Below are 20,227 nucleotides of genomic sequence, written 5' to 3' on the forward strand. Positions count from 1 at the left end.
GATATGTATATATATAAAATATTATATGCTCAGAAAATAGAGTAACAACAGACATGCATGCGCATAACTTTTAACACGTTTGCATTGACAGGGTGAGGATAAATATTTTTTCCAGCATAAGTTAACCATTTCCAGGACATTTGACCTTTTTTCTCATTTTCCATATCTTTTCCATGACTGGAAAATTGGTCAATCATTTTCCAGGATGCATGGGAACCCTGTTAACTGTAATGGACTCATTACTGCACCCTGGGGACACACGTCTACAGCACACACTGTATGAATATTACATGTTTTATACAGTCAGTGGTCTACAGGTACTTCATGGTTGTCAGAACCAGAGTTAGAGTGACAACAAAGAGCCCATCTCACACTAAGGAATAACAAAATCTGATAATTGAAGTGAGATCTCAACTTTAAAAGTGTTCTCAAATCGCATTTTTTTTCCCAGTTTAAACATCAATCTATTAAGAGAACTGGAATCTCAATGTTGTTGCCATAGACTGTATATAAATATATATAGACTGTATATATTTAGATACAGTCTGTGGTTGTTGCCCATTTGTCCCGGTGGTCACTCGTGGTATTGCAACAACAACAAAAAAAAACCCTCTTAGGTTTAAAATCTATTTTTCAGAGTGTCTGTAAAGCCCCTGACAGGACACCTTTATGTTTTGAAGTTTTAATATTTGGGTGCATAATATTTCTAAAACCTCCTCAGCACCAAGAAAATTAAATTAAATTTTAATTTTATGACATCGTCACAGTGAAATTGTAGATTAATACGGAAGACATCACAACTATAAAAGAACACATATGGAATTATGCTGTAAACACACAATTGTCCATGTTCAGTATTTTTCTTACCATCACTGCTGCTGTGCTATTGCAAATTTCCTCTTGAGGGACTAATAAAGGATATTCTATTCTACTCTATTCCTTTAATCTACAATGTATAAAATAATACAAAAGAAAGAGAAGCACTGGATGAGACGGTGTGTCCACACTTTTGACTGGTAGTGTCTATATCCTACATTGTGATTTCCACTACAACTCATGCTGCTACTGTAAGACACCTCCAACAGAACTGTGTTCATTGATCATTTATTATTGTGTTCATTGATGTACATTGATCATAAAGGCATCTTATCTCCATCTGATCTACAATGTGGAGTCTATGAGCAGAGCAGGAAGCAGCAGGTGAAGACAGCAGGGAGAAAAACTAGTCAGCTGCACAATGTTTTCTGCTACATGAGCAGGCTCCATCTTTAAATCTGGTTTTTATAATACATCAATAGCTTTTACAAAAGAGAAAACTCTAAAAAAATGAATGAACTGATTGTTGTTTATACGGATGTCTGTCTACCTAAACACTGTTACAGAGCAGCACAAACCCAGCTGAGCTCCATTGGGTGTTTTGATCTTTTCTATAACAGGCATTTTATCAACATATAACATTTAACCTCTGCACCGCCCCAGCGCTGTTTTCACTATTTTAACTTACAAGACCTTTAATTTGAGCCTGAATAGACACATCAAAGGTGATAAGTACATCGGCTACAATCTGAAACTTAGGATTCTAAATCCTCTACTCACCAGATATGACACGAGGCTGTGTATACTTAGAAAAAGATTTATTACAGTATTTGCCTAGTACAATATTTTTTTTTTCAAATCAGTCATACATCTACAAACAATCCAGGAAATGAACACAAGTTTTTACACTGACAGTTTTAGTCTACAAGGCCTCAAAACATACCAGTTAGTAAGAAGAGAGATCCACAGAAGCAGGTCCAGCTCCCGTTCTGTCTGTGCTGTAATCACTCGGACTGTAGGCGGATTTACACAGAAGCAAACCATCTGTCTACTAAAAAGCTCTCTGTGACCGGCGTTTCATCCTTCAAATGGCATTTTGAACCTAGAGCCAAATCTGGTCACAAAAACCCTGTACATGTGACTTCTATTTGTTATCAGAATCATCTGAGCAGAAGTTAATCTGGAGTGTTTTTCTATTGTAACCATGATTCAAAGTCTAATCCTGCTTACACTTTCCTCTGCACTGACATCATGAGTGGTGGAGTCTGGAGTCAGGCTGGAACAGGCAGATTTTGAGAAACTGGCCATTAAACACCAACACAAAATGTTTTTGCATCCAGTTCTTTTCTCTCAGTTCGTCTCCAAATTGCCCATTTTTCTTGATATAAGAAAACCAGCTGAGTTGCTTCAAGCTTAGCAGCAAAGACTTGTAACTATCTGCAGGTATACAACATATAAATGCAATAGAAGAGTTTCCTCAGCTTACAGAATCCAAAAATAGATGCACAAGGTTTTCACTGACATTCTTTCTACCCCAGACAGACTCATAAAGCCAATAATTCTACTGCAACATATGGGCATGAGGATGAATATCTTAAGGTCATGTAGAAAGACAATTTCTCCCAGAGCGATCAGTAACTATTTCTGGTCCACGAAGGCATCTTTCAGACAGCGTTTGAGAATTTCCCTCTTGCCGTCTCCTGCCTCAAATGTACTGATACTCATACTCGTTTTGCTACCGTGCACACAAAGACGTTCACACACTGTGCATTGGGGACACAGCATTAAACTGTTCTCATCAAAAGGTTAGGATTTCATAGCTCTTTAACCAGCACTATACCACCAACAGAAACCAACACAGAGAAGGAACGCAAGACCAAAAAAAAAAAGAAAAAATAACTACAAGCAGAGACAGTTAGTCAACATGAAGGCAAGACTGTGCTGTGTGAAAAGGCCACTGTCCAGAAGATTCAATTTACTATTCAACCCCGCTGCTTTTAACCTCTCTAGCTGCATGCGAGTACCAGTGCAGTGTGATCATTTTTGCCTCATTTATTCCAGACTGCCCCAAACTCACCCTCCTGACTCGCATTTTAGGAAATATTAATGTAGTGCAGGAAGCCAAAACTCCCTCAGTGTGACCGCTGGGGGGACAGTGAGTCAGTCTAACACTCTCTCTGCTGACTCTCACTGTTTTTGTGGGTTTGACTGTGTGTCTGTTTACTGGCTGCCGCCCTCCCCCTCTTCCACCTCCTCTTCCAGCTCAACCAGAGCAGCGTGGCGGTTGGCCTGGGAGCCCTCGCTGAAGAAAACCCTCTTGATCACACCCGACTTGGGCGCCCGAATTGTGTGCTGCAGAGAGAAAAACACGGGGAAAAAAATCAATACAAATACAAAGTCAGTAAAGTGTGTATATGTGCAATCATCACTGACATGAACGTGATAGTATTACTGGACTTCCAAGGATTACTTTGAGCTGTTCTTCAGCAGCAGGATGATTTTACAACATGCACTGACCGGCCAAAAAACTAACCTGATTTTAGTAGTTTCAGAAATCTCTTTAGTCGTTTTCTTTGCTTGAAACAGATCAATAATTTGACCCATCTGAAACAGATTAACATCCTTTCCATGACCACAGGATATGTCTTCTATAATGGGAAAGTCCAATGAGGTCATTGTGGACCTTAAAAAGAGGATTGTAGATTCACACAACGTCTTGTGTTATTTCTAAATAACGGCAGATTCTAAGATCAGTCCAAACAATCACACAAGCTATCGGTAGATGTAGTTCTCATTCTCCTCAGCCGTAAAGACATTGGTTTGGACGGGTAGGAACCACCGAGAAACAGTGCTGGAGCGTAAGTGTTGCTATCTACAGTAAAGTGAGTTTCACATCAACATGGACTGAGAGTTTTTCATCCAAGAAAGAAGCCACTGCTCCAGGATCAACACCTTCAAGCTCCACTTAAGTTTGCAGCAGACCACATGAACAAGAAAAAGCCCTCTGCAGGAAAGTGTAATGGTCAGCTGAAAAACAGACCGAGTTACCTGTCACAATAACCAGACGTATGTTTGGAGGAGTAGAGGTGAGGCTTCCAATCCCTTGCCTGGAAAATCCAGACTGACTTTATTTATGTATTAATATAAATACAAATAAAGGCAGTCTGGCATTGTGATGATAGGAGACGATTTCAAAAAGGAGGGGCTAACGAATGCAGCTTGAACGAGAAAGAACCAATCAGCGGAAGACGGATGTGACGCACAAACAAATCGACCTTGAAGTCCATGTAGTCCAAACAACAATGGCATGCAGCCGAGAAAGCGTCGCGGTGAATGATTACTGCCGTTTTTGTCACAAAAATCTGTGAATACATGGGGTACTCTCAAGTACAACACTTATTTTTGAAAAGGCTACGCAACAAAAGACTCCTTCCGAACGATTAGCGGTGTTAGGAATAACTTTAAATCGGAGTCAAAACCAAGTCGGTGCGTATGTGTAAAAGTTGCTTAAATTTACTCACACGTTTGGAACGGGATTTTCCTCTGTACAAATAATGGCAAGAAGACGAAAGTAACGAGCCATCCACTGCCTCCTCATCGTCGGAAATGAGGCAACGACTAACGCCATCCAAAACACCAAGAGACCACAAAAAGATTCGCTTTGGCCCCCCTCCTCCTCCTCCTCTGGCATCATCTTTGAGGCGCTGAAGATGACGCAGCATTAACTCCCGCCTCCCGTGCTATGATTGGTCGTACCAAACTGTCCCGGGAGGGAAACGCGATTCAATTCGCCCAGTGCCAAACTGACTCTCCTGTATCTCCTAACATGCAGATAGGAGATTACATGGAGATTCAGTTTGGATTTTCCAAGCTATCCAATCCCACCAACACTGTACCAGCTGTTAAGCATGGCGGAGGTATTATCATCCTCTGTAGAAGCAGGGGAAATGGTCATTTGTACAAAGTGGATTAAACAATAAAGACGACTACTTCAAAGATGTTTAGCATTGTCTATCAACATTTGAAATGTGGACACAACAGAGTTTCAACAGGACGATGACCTCAGACAAACTAAAGCAAGCTAACGTGAGGCTTTTGTAATGGCCTTCCCAAAGTCCTGATCTCAATTTTGTCATAAATACTGCGCTTAAAAGTCAAGAAAGTGGCCAAATATCCAACCAGAGTGGCTACAGAAGCTGGTCAGGGGTTTCTAAGGAACAAATATTAGGTGCATAATATGTATAATGTTGATCCTGTTCTGATTTCAGAAAATCCAAAAAATTATTAAAGTTGTGCACTAAATTCTTGGGTTGTAAATCCCAATATTACTATGACATAATGTCCACGGTCAGTGCTTGTAGACTTCAGACCACAGCTGTGGACCGGTTAAAAGGTCAGACTGTGTGAGCAGAGCCAGCATGAGTCCCTCACCTCCATCTTCATGGCAATCATGACCATCAGCGGGTCTCCAACATTCACTTTATCTCCAGCCTTCACCAGCACCTGAACACAAAACAACAGCCAGTTAATCTGCATGTGTCTGGATGGAGGACGTTCAGACTTACATCAAATTAAATATTCTGGCTCATGAGTAATACAAAAGTAATTCATGTCTTTATCACTTCTTGCTCAGATTGCTGCAAGTTTGTTTTTAAATTTGTGGCTCGGTCATCTTCAAATTCATTTCAGCTGCTTGGTCTGCTCTTATCATGTCTGCTTCAGCCTCATTACACTGTCTGACAGTATACTGAAGGTACTCAGAGGTGTCCCCAGGAATAAAAACAACAGACAAGGTGGAGGCAAAAAATCACAGTTTTCAAGTCAATTTTAGTAGCAGCAAGAAAAGGTTACTAAGCTTCTACAACAGCCATAATTCAATTCAAACTGTCATCTTTTCTTTAAAGTTTGCTTGTCATGAATTAAATCAGTTTGTTTCCTAAATGAGCTAACTTTCAGCATGGCGTTAGTATTGTTGCAGTGGTTACTGACAGTTTAATGTACCCTGTTCACTGATTCAGAGCAGCAATCAAACATCAAACACATTCACCTTCTCTATGGTTCCGGTCATGGGGGCCACAGCTCCACCCTGAGCTCCAGATCCGCTCACACCAGCCAGATGCTTGAGCACCGGGACAGACACCTGGGAGCTTCCCTCCTGCAGCAGAGATGCAGAGATGTCAGAGAGCGAGGTGACAGCTGACTGACGGCCGAGGAAAGAGGATGCCAACGGGCTTCAATTTCGGCGGATGTCAGACGTTGAGCGTTCGTTAACAGCCAGAAAATACGACAGGAGGGGAGTTTGTGCGGTGTCAGGTGAAGATCTCTTTAAACTGACAGAGCAAAGTGTGGATTTGCGGCTTTTACATAATCTGCAAAGAACCTGCAGTAAATCAGCTGTAAACAGTACAAGCAAGTAATAGCTGAAGACAACACATTTTCAAGCTTACTTAAGCTCACCCACTTAGAACTTAATATGTTTTCCTGTAATTATTCACGCAAAAGTGCAAAATGATCTCTGGTTTCAGATTCTGTAAAGTGTGCATTTGTTATTTTGCTTCGGCTCACGTCATACTAATTCCAACATCTTCGAAAGCCTGTGCTACGAAACACGACTAAGGCAGGTCATTTAGGGTTAATTCTGGGTTTTCAAGGCTTCAACAGTGGTCCACTTCTTATCAGGGTTCATCGCTACGGCAACTTATGCTGCACATATAATCGACTCCACAGCAGGTTATGTTTGAGATAACAGATCAAAAATGCTGCTAAGTGATCAATCAGTTCTCTTGGGAAATAGCACCAGCAGTACAGGACCCCATGGAGCTCAGTGTGCAGGCAGTAAGAGGGTCTCTGAGGAATGGGGCAGTTTAGAGAAACTATTTAAAACTTGATTGTGAGTGATACAGATTGTCAGAGGACCAAACTCCAGTCTTGCTTTTGTTGTTGACTGCAAGAAATTTCAGAGCCATTTCATTATTCTATATGTCTCTGTATCACAATCTCATTTTAAAACAGACTGATTAAAGCACTGAATCCTTGTACTTGTTGACCTTTTTCAAACTTTGCTGTAAGCCCACTTACTGCTTTGAATAAGATTTTGTTTACATGACCATTTACCACCACCACAGCTGCAGCTGAAAGAATTAGGTTAAAAACTGTTTTTGCACTTCATAAGAACAGGATGCAGCAGCTCAACAATGGAAGTACAAATACTGCAGCCTAATTAGTGTCAGATCTGCTTGCGCTTCAGCAATGGGGCGATGACACTGATAGGCTTATTAACTTACACATCTACAGTCTGCTTCAGCTCCCAGTGTTAAAAAGTTTGGGGTCATTAACAAATGTTCTTTTTTTTTTTAAACAAAATCTGTTTTTATTTTTCAACGAAGATAATAAATTAATCAGAAATACAGTCTAGACATTGGGTTTTTTTTTAAGTTCTTTTTTTGGCCTCTTGTTGGCTTTATTAGTAGAGAGGCAGACAGGAAAGTAGGGAGAAGAATGGGGGGGGGGGGGGGGGGGAAGACACCTGCACCAAAGGGTTACGAGCTGGAGTCAAACCCAGGGGGCATTGGGGATTATAACCTGTTTATGAGCCGCCTGCTCAACCAGTTGAGCTACCTGGGCGCCAGTCTAGACATTGTTAATGTGGTAAATGACTATTCTAGCTGGAAATGGATGATTTTTAGTGGAATATCTACAAAGGGGGTATAGAGGAACATTTCCAGCACCCATCACTCCTGTGTTCTAATGTGTTCATCACTGCCATCATCATCATCTTCATCAGCACTGTCCACTGACCTCCTGCTTGGAGGAGACAAAGGCCTGGATGAGTCAAAACTTTCTTCAGCTAAACTGCTCCAAAACTGAAGCTGTTCTTGTCGGCACTCCTCATCAGGTCCAAACATCTTCCACAACCACCATCACCATTTCTGGACAAGACATTCCCATCTCATCAGCAGTTACCAACCTCGGTGTGAGACTGGACCCTCACCGAACAACCACATCAAACATCTGTCTTCATTTTTCCATCTCAAAAATCTCGCTAAAATCCGTCCCACCCTCATCTTTTCTGTCACAGAAACTCATCCACGCCTTTGTCTCCTCCAGGCTGGACTATTGCAACGCACTGCTCATCGGGATCCCAAGCAACAGTCTGCAGTATATTCAAAACAGCGCTGCTAGGATCCTGATGAAAGTGCGGAAGCGACAACATATCATATCCATCCTCCGTTCACTGGCTATCCTCCAGAATCCAGTACAAAATCGCCCTCCTCACCTACCAGTGCATTCATGGTAATGCTCCGGTTTACCTAAAAGAACTCATCTGCCATCAACCATCAATAAAAAATCTCCACACCAATAACAGCCACCTTCTCCGTCTGCCCAGAACCAAACTCAGGACTATGGGAGATAGAGCCTTCACCGCAGCCGCCCATCAAATCTGGAACTCCCTCCCTGAGCACCTCAGAGCTCCACAGACAGTGAATGTTTTTTAAAAAGGCTTAAAGACCTTTCTTTTTAACAAAGCTTTTAATTGAATGTGCCCTTAAATGTTTCTATTTTTATTTTATCTGACTGCTCTGTTTTTATTGCATGATTGTCATCTTAAATGTAGCACTTTGAGATTTTCTCGCCTAAATGAAAAGTGCATTACAAATTAAAATTATTATTATTAAATTTATTACATTGTGTTAGCTAATGGTGCTGAAAGGCGAATTGATGGTTAGAAAACCATTGTGCAATTATGTTAGCACATGAATAAAAGCTTGAGTTTTCATGGAAAACATTAAATTGCCGAGGTGACCCCAAACTTTTGAACGGTAGTGTATCTGCAGACCATTTACCATTTTAAGTTTACACCATAAAAACCCCCCACAGGTTTCTGTTTCTTGTTTCTTTAAATAAACACGTAGCTGTGAAACCAACATGACAGGTGACTTCTGCTTCACTGACTTAAAGAAAATGAAAAATGCAAAACTGTGCATATGTTAAAAGAGCACTGAGTAAATGCAGCATGTCATTTTACGTTCGGGCCACTAAGCATGTGTTTGTCAGCAGCAGTGGTAGAAACATACCATGGAGAAGAGATGCACCGTGTTGTCCAGAATCACCAGCTTGGGACGAGACTTCACCCTGTTGACTGAACAGTGCAGGAATGACGCTCCACCTTCCATCTCCACCTCTCCTGTTACATGATAAACCTCCGCGCCAATCTAAAGAAGAAAGTGATAAATGATAAATGTGTAGGAAGATCGACGAGTGCAGCTTCTGCTCCAGACAGTATTAACACCTACTAGTTGTATTACCAACCAAACACCACTATTACTCTTCCGGCTGCCTGTCTACCATGATTTCTAGTCTCCCACATACTGTGAAAAGTTATGCAATTAACATAAAATGAGTACCTTGGGATGCATATTGTCAGCTCTTCTTTCCCCACATTCAGTAAGAATTTAGAAGCATTGTTTTAGAAATCACAGAGAAAAACTGCAGTACCTTCATAGTGTAGCTTCCATCTTTGTTATGCGTGATGACCACATGAACTTCTGCAAACACAGACAGTAAAATATGGTTAAAAAAGAGTTTTCAGTTGAAAATCTTTGTCACAGACTTATTTTTTTGTTCTTGCGGTGACATTTCTAACAGAAACATTGAATAATGAATGTGAGTTCATCAATAAACTGTCGCAGACTAGACCAACCTTTAACGTAATTATGCAGTCATTAAATAAATTATAATTACAATTATGAGTCCACCCCCACTATACTCATGTGCTAATTAAAAGGAACACACTGAATCATTTCTTCAGCTAATTTAACACCAGATTTAACCCTTCACTGTCAGTCTGCAGCTTTAAAGCATTCAAAACACCCCAAGATCAATGATCAAGTTACTACATAAATGGGACCAAAATGATTAATGTACACAGATATTCAATGTGATAACTGCAGATAGACACACTGCATGTTATATACACTCCCTCCAAAAGTATTGGAACAGTGAGGCCAATTCCTTCATTTCTGCTGTCGACTGAAGACATTTGGATTTGACATCAAACCATGAAAATGAGTCAAGAAATCAACATTTCAGTTGTTTTTTGAAGGTATTTACATCTGGATCTGATACACAACTTAGAAGATTGCACCTTTTGTTTGAACCCACCCATTTTTTATGTGAGCTAAAGTATTGAAACATGTCGACTAACAGGTGTGTTTTGTTTTTTTTTGTCCTGGTGTGTCCTATTACATTGATTATTCAAACAATAAATAGCTCAATGTCTACGTTCTGTTCCATAATTGGGTTTTACCTGTGCAGAGTGCATTTATAGTTAGAGGTGTAACAAACGTGAAAACCAGAGAGCTGTCTATGGGTGAATTGTCTATTACTGAATTATGTTCATTATGTTACCTTCAACTCTAGAAAATTACACTGGACCTGTTTCACCATTTTCTAATCGTTTATACACAACTAAATGAATGAATTAATACTACAAAACATAAAATAGTAAATAATTGATCATAAATATTGTTTAACAGGTACTCAGTTGTTGCAGTTTTCTCTGTATTAAAATCTAGAATCTTTTTCCAGGAGCTGGAAGATCAGCCTGACTTGTGTTTAACAAAAACATTACATTTGATAACAAAGTAAACAAACTGCTTCTCATCTATGACACAACTTGAGGCCGGTTTTTATCAGGATTTTGTTGTCCATCTTATTCTTCTATTCTCTACTCTCTCTCCTGTCCTGACCACTAGTGGGCAGTAACGCATCACAGTGTGTTTGTTACTTACTTTTGTCTCCCAGCTGTAGCGTCATGTTCCTGTTAAAATGGATGTTGCTTCTCCAGCCGCTGCTGGAACCAAATGGGGATGATGGTTCTGGAAATGACACATAGAAATAGACCATCAGTTCCTCAGCTTACATTTCCCCTCACACTACAAATATAATCCCATCCCCCTCACTTGTGGAGGTCTCTGTGAACTCCTGTGTGTGTTTCCTCTCCTTCAGCAGCAGGCCCAGGGCCGCCTGGCAGACCGTTGCCCCAGAGGGTGCACTCGGAGTGGGAAAGAGGTCGGCGTAGTGCTGAGGGATGAAACTGGTGGTCACGTTTCCAGCCTCAAACTCCGGGTGACCAGAAAGACTCAGCAAAAAGTCTATGTTAGTGTTCAGTCCCACAATCTGAAGACATGACGGAAGAGAGGACAGAGAGGATGCACAGAAAGATGGAACACAGTTACAGATGTTTGCATGAATTGCTTTTACAGTAAAATTCACATGAAATCTTAAAACAGCACAAGACTTTCTGTGTCTTACATTGTACTGTCGTAAGCAATAGCGCAGTTTCTTTAAGGCAGCTGATCTGTCTTCTCCCCACACCACAAGCTTGGCAATCATTGGGTCATAATGTGCCGACACCTCGTCGCCTGTAAACACACACAGAATAAACTCAGTTACAAAGCTTCCTGTATTTCAGATTTTATTTGTGGCTTTCACAGGAAGAGACAGGACTGTGTGTGCAAGAGCACCTCTATATCTCACTAGGATGAGCAGGCACTCCATGTATAAGGGTTATATATGGTGATTTGTTGCATATCACCTCCCACCTCTGCTCTCCTTTTCCTGTCTCTGTCTTTGGCTTTCACTATCAAAAAAGGAAAACAATCTAAAAATAGTTTAGTAAAAACTTGCTTTACTTGTTCTTTTCAATGGACCTTCTTCTATCTGACTAAAGATATGTCAATGCAATCAATGACAGGAAGTTTCAAATGACACACTATATCCTTTCATGTAGTGTTGTTGCATAAAAAATGAAAAATGTCATTTGTCCACCTTCTCTGACTCCAGTCTCTATGCGTATGTGCTCGTCTGATGCAGGGGTGGACAGATGCAGCAGAGGTCCTGCTCCTGGGAGGAAGTCGTTGTTTGGGTCCTCAGCATAGATACGAGCCTCAAAAGAGTGTCCACTTAAGATTATGTCATCCTGGAGGAGAGGCAGTCGCTCCCCTGCTGCCACCTGGAGGACATTTGCACAAAACATAAAATTCTGTCAATAAAAGGGATTCTGATTGGAAAAACACTCCAGGTTCAGCACATATATTTGCACAGTCAGCCATCTCCTCCCTCTTTTTACTTTTCCTCCCATCTCACCCTGAGCTGCCACTCCACCAGGTCGGTTCCAGTGATCATCTCAGAGACGGGATGCTCCACCTGCAGCCTGGTGTTCATCTCCATGAAGTAGAAGTTGTGCTGGGCGTCCATGATGAACTCCACCGTACCTACAGACAGACAATGTCACCTAACCACGTGTTCTGTGAGTCCCTGGGGTGAGATGAGTGAATGGGAGTGTTTGTGGGTCTCACCTGCTCCGACATAGTTCACAGCTTTAGCTGCTCGAACTGCAGCTTCTCCAAGTTTCCTCCGAACCTCTGGGCTTATACCAGGCTGAAAAAAATACATGTGGAGATGAGTGAAAAAAGAAAAACAATTCAACAGTGAGCAGAAATATGTTCATGTGATCATAAAACTGATATCCAGTTTCACACTGTAGACTCATAGACTGGATGATAGTAACCTCAGCTGGACAGAACATTATGCAGTAAAGTTAAGTATGGAAGTATCAGTGCTTCCAAAAAAATAAAGCTAAAAGAGAGCTTTATTAAATGTATAATACATTTTAAACAATTTTAATTTTAAACAAACAACTTAATATAAATTATCTGCAGCTTATCAAACTGTTCAAATAACTAATAGTCTAGTTTATTTATGATTCTCAAAATTTTGAAAATTCTGTACATGTGAGATGATAATCTGTCTCTATGCCAGGATTTTTTTTCAAAACAATATTAAAGTTGATGTATGGCATGTGTAAATGCATGGAGTTCTCTTTCTTTAAAACCCAGATAACATCACCAACCAGTGGGTTTCACTAATCCAACGTGTGCTGTCCTCATTGAGGTAAAGTTTTATTTTTTTAAACATTTTGCATGTATTGCAGCACATCTGTAGACTCTGACTTAAATTCATTTTCTGTTAACATTTCTTGTTATTAGTATTAGTGTACAGTTTACATCTTGTACCTGTGTTATCATATTTTAATTCTTATTTTTCGAGACACTTCACGCCAACGCTTCTAGAAACTTGCATTTTGTTCTCTTTGTTATTTCTATTTCACTACTAATCTCTGTGTAACTGTACATATTCCACTAACCTTTGGTTATTGTATTGTACTCAAATGTGGCAAAATATTTCCTCCGGGATGAATAAAGTAGATCGTATCTTATCTTACATGTTTGTAAGAGGTTTTCTGGCAAAAAAAATATCTTTTGCTTTTTATGTTGCTGGACCAATGTTGGTGCTGAAATGTGGAGAAAAAATTGTTTCACAAACTCAAAGAAAATCTCTTGCACATCTGCTATTATCATGAGTTCAGATTTGTTTTGTGCTGACAGTGGTATGAATGCGTTACGAGGGCCGACCTAGAAAGACTTTCATTGCAACTTTTGTGCAGAAAGAGGAGGGTGCTCATTCAGACGTGAACCAACATGTTCTGATGCCATCAGATTAACTGAAATGAGAGCATTGCTGCAGGGGGCTTTATACGCTGTAGGTTCAGTGTGGCACTTGCATATTCACAGCAACTGTCAAAATGCTTTAATAACTGCAATATCTTAATACAGCTTAATGTAATTAACAATAATAACATGAACATCATCACTGACTGACCCCTGGTGCTTCCTCTATGATCTTCTGATGTCTCCTCTGGACGCTGCAGTCCCTCTCAAACAGATAGACAGCGTTACCATGCATGTCCCCAAACACCTGAACCTCCACGTGTCTGCAGCAGACAGACAGACAAAATTAGGCACAAATTCACCTTTTAGTCAAAAAAATAACAAAACAAAGTGGTGGTGGGACTGCATGGTTAGCAGGTAGTGAGTTCTGTTACCTGGGGTCCTCCACAAACTTCTCAACCAGCATGACATCATCATTGAAGGATTTTCTGGCTTCTCGCCTCGCTGACTCTAACTGCTCCAGGAAGTCTGAGTCAGACCGTGCAATACGCATTCCCTAAAACACAAAACACTGTTTTAAGTTTGTTGCAGACAGTTTGTTTAAGTTATGCTGACTTTCCATTTCCTCTCACCTTTCCTCCTCCTCCACGGACTGCCTTGATCATCACAGGGTATCCAATGCGAGCAGCCTCCTCCTGCAGTCTCTCATTCGATTGGTCCTCTCCATGGTAACCACCTATGATTGGCACACCAGCAGCTGACATGATGTGTTTGGATGTGCTGAAAACAGACAAAAAAACAATAAAAGTTAATGCTAAGACACCAAGTTCTCAGCAGCAAAGTGCCAAAAAATCTAAAAATATGTACTTTAATTATGAAAAGCCAATAATTATACATAAATACAGCACCCTCCATAATTATTGACACCCCTGGTTAAGATGTGTTGAAAGCCTTAAAATAAATTCAATTTTTACTGCAGAAGCACACTCTCAAACTGTAAATTGTTGAAAAATGTATTATAGGAGAAGGTTAGGTGCTGTTTTGTTGGTAAAAGGGGGTTGTACAAAGTTTGAACATCAGGAGTGCTAATAATTGTGGCACACATGATTTGTTGTAAAAGAATTATTCCTTAATGTGTGATTTTTTTTCCCCACTGAATAAATGCACTTGAATTAAAGGTTGGATTTTCCTCTTTCCATTGTGGTCGTATATTATTTAGAAAAAAAATGAATTTATTAGAAGCTAAAGAACACATCTTAACCAGGGGTGCCAATATTTATGGAGGGCGCTGTACACATACTGTTCAAAAGTTTGGGGTCATGTGCTAACATAACTGCACAAACGTTTTCATCAATTAGCCTTTCAACACCATTAACTAACACAATGTAGCATTAGAACACAGGAGTGATGGTTGCTGGAAATGTTCCTCTGTACCCCTATGGAGATATTCCATTAAAAATCAGCTGTTTCCTGCTAGAATAGTCATTTATCACATTAACAATGTCTAGACTGGATTTCTGATTGATTTAATGTTTAATCTTCATTGAAATAAACTGATTTATTTAAAAAAATAATGACATTCCAAAACTTCTGAACGATAGTGGAAGCGTGTGTTACCTCTTAATGCCCATGTCTCGGATGGCAGAGGAAGGAGGCCCGATGAAGATTATTCCCTCCTGTTTACAAGCCTCTGCAAACTCTGTGTTTTCTGACAGAAACCCGTAACCTGGATGGACCGCCTGCACACACAGCACATACAAAAGGGAACAACAGGGGCAATTAAAAAATTAAAAAATAAGACTCCTTGTGCAACACCCTTAACATTAATCTTAAGCCCAAGATTAGGATTAAAGAAAATAATTACAGAAATCTATCACTTTGGCCATTTGGTTCTAATATATAACTACTCACATGTGATCCAGACTTTTTGGCCACCTCCAAAACTTTCTCCATAGAGAGGTAGCTCTGCTGGGAGGGTGGAGGGCCGATATGGTAAGCTTCATCTGCCTGGAAAAACAAAGCAAAGACAGAGAAAGCAACAGTTAAGCAACACATATTCAGCAGCTGGTAGTGATAAATAGATGTGTATGGTACAGGGACAAACATTTTATAGGAAAAAAAGGATCTAATGTCTCACCATAGCTACATGCATAGAGTGTCTGTCTGCGTCGCTGTACACCGCCACAGAGCGCACACCCATCTTCTTGGCTGTACGCATCACACGGCAGGCGATCTCTCCACGGTTTGCGATCAGCACTTTTTCTATTTTTCCCATCCCTGGAAAAAAGCACAGCAAATTTTCACAAAGACAACACCATGTTCATAAAATGAACCATATAATAGAAGCAAAAAACACAGAAAAGGGCTTAAAATGATCTGTTTTCAAAGTCTTTTGAAAAAAAAAAAAACAGCGTTCCCTGTTATGATGCAACCACAGCACAGATAATGGTTCAGGAAGCACAGTGTATGGCAGCTAATATATGAGATTAAATTTGCTCTAATTTTGGTAATCGTGCAATAATTTCAGTCAAGAATCAAGAAAATATTTTAAACAGTCTGTCAGTGCAGCTTCTCAAATGCATGGAAGCTCCTTTTCTCTGTAAAGGACTGTCATTGAGGGGGCAAAGGAATGTCCCTGGGCTTTTTAGAATGTTAATTTTAGTATTAGACTTATATGAAAAGAAAATCACAAGTTAGCTGCAGTATTACATGTCTACTTTGTCACATTAACAAATCTCTGGTTTGGACCATTCCAGTCAAAAGTTTGGACACACCTTGTCATTCAGTGCTTTTTATTTAATTATTTTCTACATTGTAGATTAACACTGAAGACATCAAAACTGTAAAAGAATACATATTTATGTTGAAAACAAACAGTGTTAATCTTTAGTACTAATCTACAATGTAGAAAATACTACAAATAAACAAAAAGCATTGAATGAAAAGGTGTGTCCTAACTTTTGACCGGAAGCGCATGTTTTAATATATTTGACTTAAAAATCAAGAGCAAATTTTTACAGTTTTTATCCCAAACATAAGCATCACTTTGCAAGTTAGCTCAACAGATGCTGTCATTTGAAGTTTCACAAACATCAGAGCTACAGTAAAGGGAGGTGAAAAATGAAAGAAAAAAACAACCTTAAAACTGTCTTAGTGAGATGTTTGACCACCATATGCAACCAGAACAGCTTGAATGGGTACGGATTCTCAAAAACTATTCCTCTGCTTGGACCATTTTGTGTCAACTCAGTGCAATTAGGGGAGGTCGGTTGTTTGACCGTCTCAGAATCTCTTGAAACTTTGTAGGAATCATCTGAACCTGACATTTGGCCATTTGTTTTAGCTGAAATTCCAACATTGTCAGAATTTTTCATGCAATTGAAATTTTCAATAAATCTCTCGCGAGTTGGAAATTGAACGAGATGCCACTTTCAGATGTGCATGTCTCTTGAAGTGAATGTCCTACAGTCTTCTTCTGGAGACATTAAGACATTTCTGGTGAATGGAGAGGATGCAGCAAATGTTGGCAAACAAGTCAGCATCTGCTTGTTTGGCAATATTGGCAAACTGTCTTAAGTTTTGTCACCAGGGGCCAGTTGCTCAAAATAAGTAATCTGGATAAAAAGTATCCAGATTTGGAAATCCCATTTCTTGCTATCCAGGATCAGGTAATCCGTCTTACTTTTATGCCGGTTTTTCAAAGCAACATTGGATTGGATCATCCTGATCCAGATACACAGTTTTTGAGATTACCAAATCCGGATTTCCAGTGCTCTAAATGGGAAAACATAACACAATGTGGGCTACCGGCAACGTAAAGAACAGGTAAAACAGCCAACATGGGGTCACTAAGTGCTTTTTATTTTGAGACAAAACACAAAAATAAGATAAACATCCACTTCTATATTATTTTTTTATGATCACTCATCTGAGCAACAACAAATAACAAATACATTAACAAATACACCGTAGATATTTTGGAAAAACTCTTAAATTGAAAAAAGGCTAGATGTCCAATCATTAACTATATAAAGAATGTTCAGGGTTCTTCATCGGAGTATGAGAGACCAGCATTTTCAAGCCTGGCTTTTAGGAGGCAGATCTGAAGTTTAGCCCTGGTTTGCTGCAGTTTGGCCAGCTTGATTTGTTCCTCTGCCAGGAGTATCTGTGCTTCTGCTCTTTCAGTTTCTCGTTCAATGAGCAATTCGTAGGCATCATTATTAGTTGGCAATGGACGCTTCAAGCCTCCTTTCTGAGTTCCTGTGCCTGGTGGCTCTACAGGTGAAGGTCCAGGTTGTTCTGCAGTAATTGGGCTGATGAATCACAGAAATACTGAATATATTATTTTTGTTTGTTATTCAAATCTGTTTGGGGAAATCCGTTTATGTCTTGGGGACAAGATCATTTTTATTTTATTTTTACTTTGCTATACTGAAAGGGGTAATTGGTAGCCTATGTCTCCTTTATGTACTTTATCATTAACAACAAACCAAGTGCAAAATATAAATAAAAGTATATACACAAATGATACAAATTGATCATTTGACCAATTGTACAGTTTTGCTACATTTTCTTCCTGAAATCCACCTTGAAATTCTACCCCCTGTTGGGATCAGGATAATGCTGCTTTTTGGGATCAAAGTTATCCAGATCCTACTGAAATGCTTTGAACAACACAAACTGAAGGTTTGATCCAGATTCAAACTAGGATTGGATTACATGATCTAATCCGATTTCAGAATCCGTCTTTCCCTTTTGAACAACCCATTTTCAAGATTTGATCCAATCCGATAAACAAAATCCAATCAGATTACCTTTGAACAACTGACCCCAGAGGATTCACCCCCTACTGGTTGAAAGAAAGAATGCAGTTTTAGTAAATGTGTGTAAAACAATAAATAGATGGATGATACTTCCATCTCCTACTATCCTATATTTCATCAACCTAACCATGATAAAAGATGTCCATCTGGTCATTTGGAATTGTTTTGCTTATTTTTCTTTTTTGCATGTGTCAACTTTGATTGGCCATAACTGCCATCTCTAAGATATGAAAGCTTTCTCAGCATCAATAGTGTCATTCAGATGGCATTCTCACAATAACATTCATCAAATTATATAAGATTTTATATTAGATTTTTCTCTATTTTTTAAAAAAATCCCTTTTTTGTAATTTCTGAACAGAATCTGAGAGGTCTTAAGCACACATCTGATACTTGTTTGCCAGTGTTTGCTGCATTCTCTCCATTCACCAGAAAAGAATAAACATCTCCTGAAAATGTGAAAACTGTAGGACATATACTTCAAGAGATATGGACATCTGAAAGTGTAATCTCGTTTAATTTCCAGCTTGCGAACGATTTACTGAAAATTATGAAAATGTTGGAATTTCAGCCTTAAAAAATTGTAGCGTCAGATGCCAAAGATCATTCCTACAAAGTTTCAACGGAGTTTGAGATGTCAAGCAACCACCTTTGTTGAGTTGACACAAAATGAACCTAGAAGAATTTGCCGCTCTAAACCACAAGAATGGTTAATTTTCAAACTATTTTCAGAAGACAAGACATTTGTAGACGAACAGGCTCCACATGTGCACTGTGAAATGTGTAAGGAACAGGAGAGAAACAAACAAAAATGCAACATCAGCTGTACACAAATACAAATATTTGGACCACAGAGAGGTTCAGACACATGCACTCTGTTGGCCGGGTCTTGTTTCATCATCAGGTAAAGAGGATCACTGAAAACAGCTCTGTATTTGCAGTGATGGTTCCCTCTGTCTTCCCACACCATAACAGACACTGGATCCTCTCTGTGTGGGGGTCAGGGGGTTCAGTTATCGTTTGTCAACCCGTATATATGTTTGCTATGATTCACTCACCTCCTGACACAAACCTCACGCCTCTTTTGGTCCATGACAGTTTTCTGTGAAATTAAACATTTCATTTAGAAACATTTCCATAAGACTGATAAATGTTGTGCAGATGTGAATGAGACACACATATTAAATAAAATGCAGCCTAAATAACACAGGACTGGAACTGACACAACTAGGTTAAAGGTTAATAGTAGAGATAAAGACACAAGAGTATGCATGTTGTATCAGCAACATTAGCCACGTTAGCTGTCAGTCTGCTACCTTTATTTAACCTTGCGCAAATTTTGTCTTATCTGTTAGCTCGCTGGATTACAAATGTTTTCACATCGTCTTCGTGCTAAACGGAAACAAGATGAAACTTCAACCAGGTCAGAAATCCTGGTCATTAGTAGATAATTTACGATATTAGCTACACAAGTCACAGCAGTTCATCTAGATAGGTAAGACTGTCAGCTAACGTTGAAAATGAGCTAAATATGGAAGCATTGGGAGACGTCAGAAGAAAAGAGAGCATGTTTTATTACAGTATTATTGCAACTTTAATGTACTCACTGTGTAAATATCCTCAGACCCTGCAGAGTTGGGAAACTCAGAATAACAGCGGCCATAGTTACCCACTGCTCAGTTAGCAGTGCCAGCTAGCTACCTGTCTAAATGACCAGCTAAAGGAAAAGCAAAGCGGGAATTTAAAAACTGCTCATATACGGTTTGTTTCTTTTTCAGAGGTTGCGGTACAATGGACGTGGACCAAAGAGTGCTTTGGGGGCATCTAAAATGTTACATGCGCGACGAAATCACTGTCCAAACCTATTATTTTTCGTCTTCCTTATTTATGACCTTTCCCGGGACTCGTAGTGTGGACAGCCAATGAGAAGGAGGGAAAATGAGGCGGGGAGGAGGCTGCAGTTACCAGACATGACCAGCAGGGGAAGCCTCCTCTGACAAACAGCAGCTCAGGAACAATCACAGAAATGATAACCTTCATCTGATTTTACAAAAACAGTGACAATAACTTGTAAAA

At 39.7% G+C, this 20,227-nt stretch overlaps 1 protein-coding gene across 1 annotated transcript; it reads right to left on the bottom strand.

The window, feature by feature from the left end:
* Window positions 1-1,617: 1,617 nt before the first annotated feature.
* Window positions 1,618-20,069, bottom strand: mccc1 (methylcrotonyl-CoA carboxylase subunit). Its single transcript, XM_022194580.2, has 19 exons — window positions 19,759-20,069; window positions 19,210-19,253; window positions 15,466-15,605; window positions 15,240-15,335; window positions 14,946-15,067; window positions 13,961-14,108; window positions 13,763-13,884; window positions 13,540-13,651; window positions 12,177-12,258; window positions 11,965-12,092; window positions 11,647-11,830; window positions 11,131-11,240; window positions 10,779-10,995; window positions 10,608-10,694; window positions 9,313-9,362; window positions 8,892-9,029; window positions 5,864-5,971; window positions 5,248-5,319; window positions 1,618-3,168 (listed from the first exon to the last, which is right to left on the bottom strand). The coding sequence occupies exons 1-19, from the start codon at window positions 19,812-19,814 to the stop codon at window positions 3,037-3,039; spliced, it is 2,148 nt and encodes a 715-aa protein (XP_022050272.1). The 5' UTR covers window positions 19,815-20,069; the 3' UTR covers window positions 1,618-3,036.
* Between the last annotated feature and the right edge of the window lie 158 nt (window positions 20,070-20,227).

This window comes from Acanthochromis polyacanthus, chromosome 4, assembly GCF_021347895.1.
Source record: "Acanthochromis polyacanthus isolate Apoly-LR-REF ecotype Palm Island chromosome 4, KAUST_Apoly_ChrSc, whole genome shotgun sequence".
NCBI classification, from domain to species: domain Eukaryota; kingdom Metazoa; phylum Chordata; class Actinopteri; family Pomacentridae; genus Acanthochromis; species Acanthochromis polyacanthus.

What these genes read in the sequence shown, in the direction of transcription:
- mccc1 (XM_022194580.2), bottom strand. Translation starts at nt 19,814, where the DNA reads ATGGCCGCTGTTATTCTGAGTTTCCCAACTCTGCAGGGTCTGAGGATA. An exon ending in TGTGAACTATGTCGGAGCAG is followed by an intron (nt 12,093 to 12,176) that starts GTGAGACCCACA and finishes GTCTGTCTGTAG; the next exon opens with GTACGGTGGAGTTCATCATG. An exon ending in CGGTGCATCTCTTCTCCATG is followed by an intron (nt 5,972 to 8,891) that starts GTATGTTTCTAC and finishes TCTCTGCTGCAG; the next exon opens with GAGGGAAGCTCCCAGGTGTC.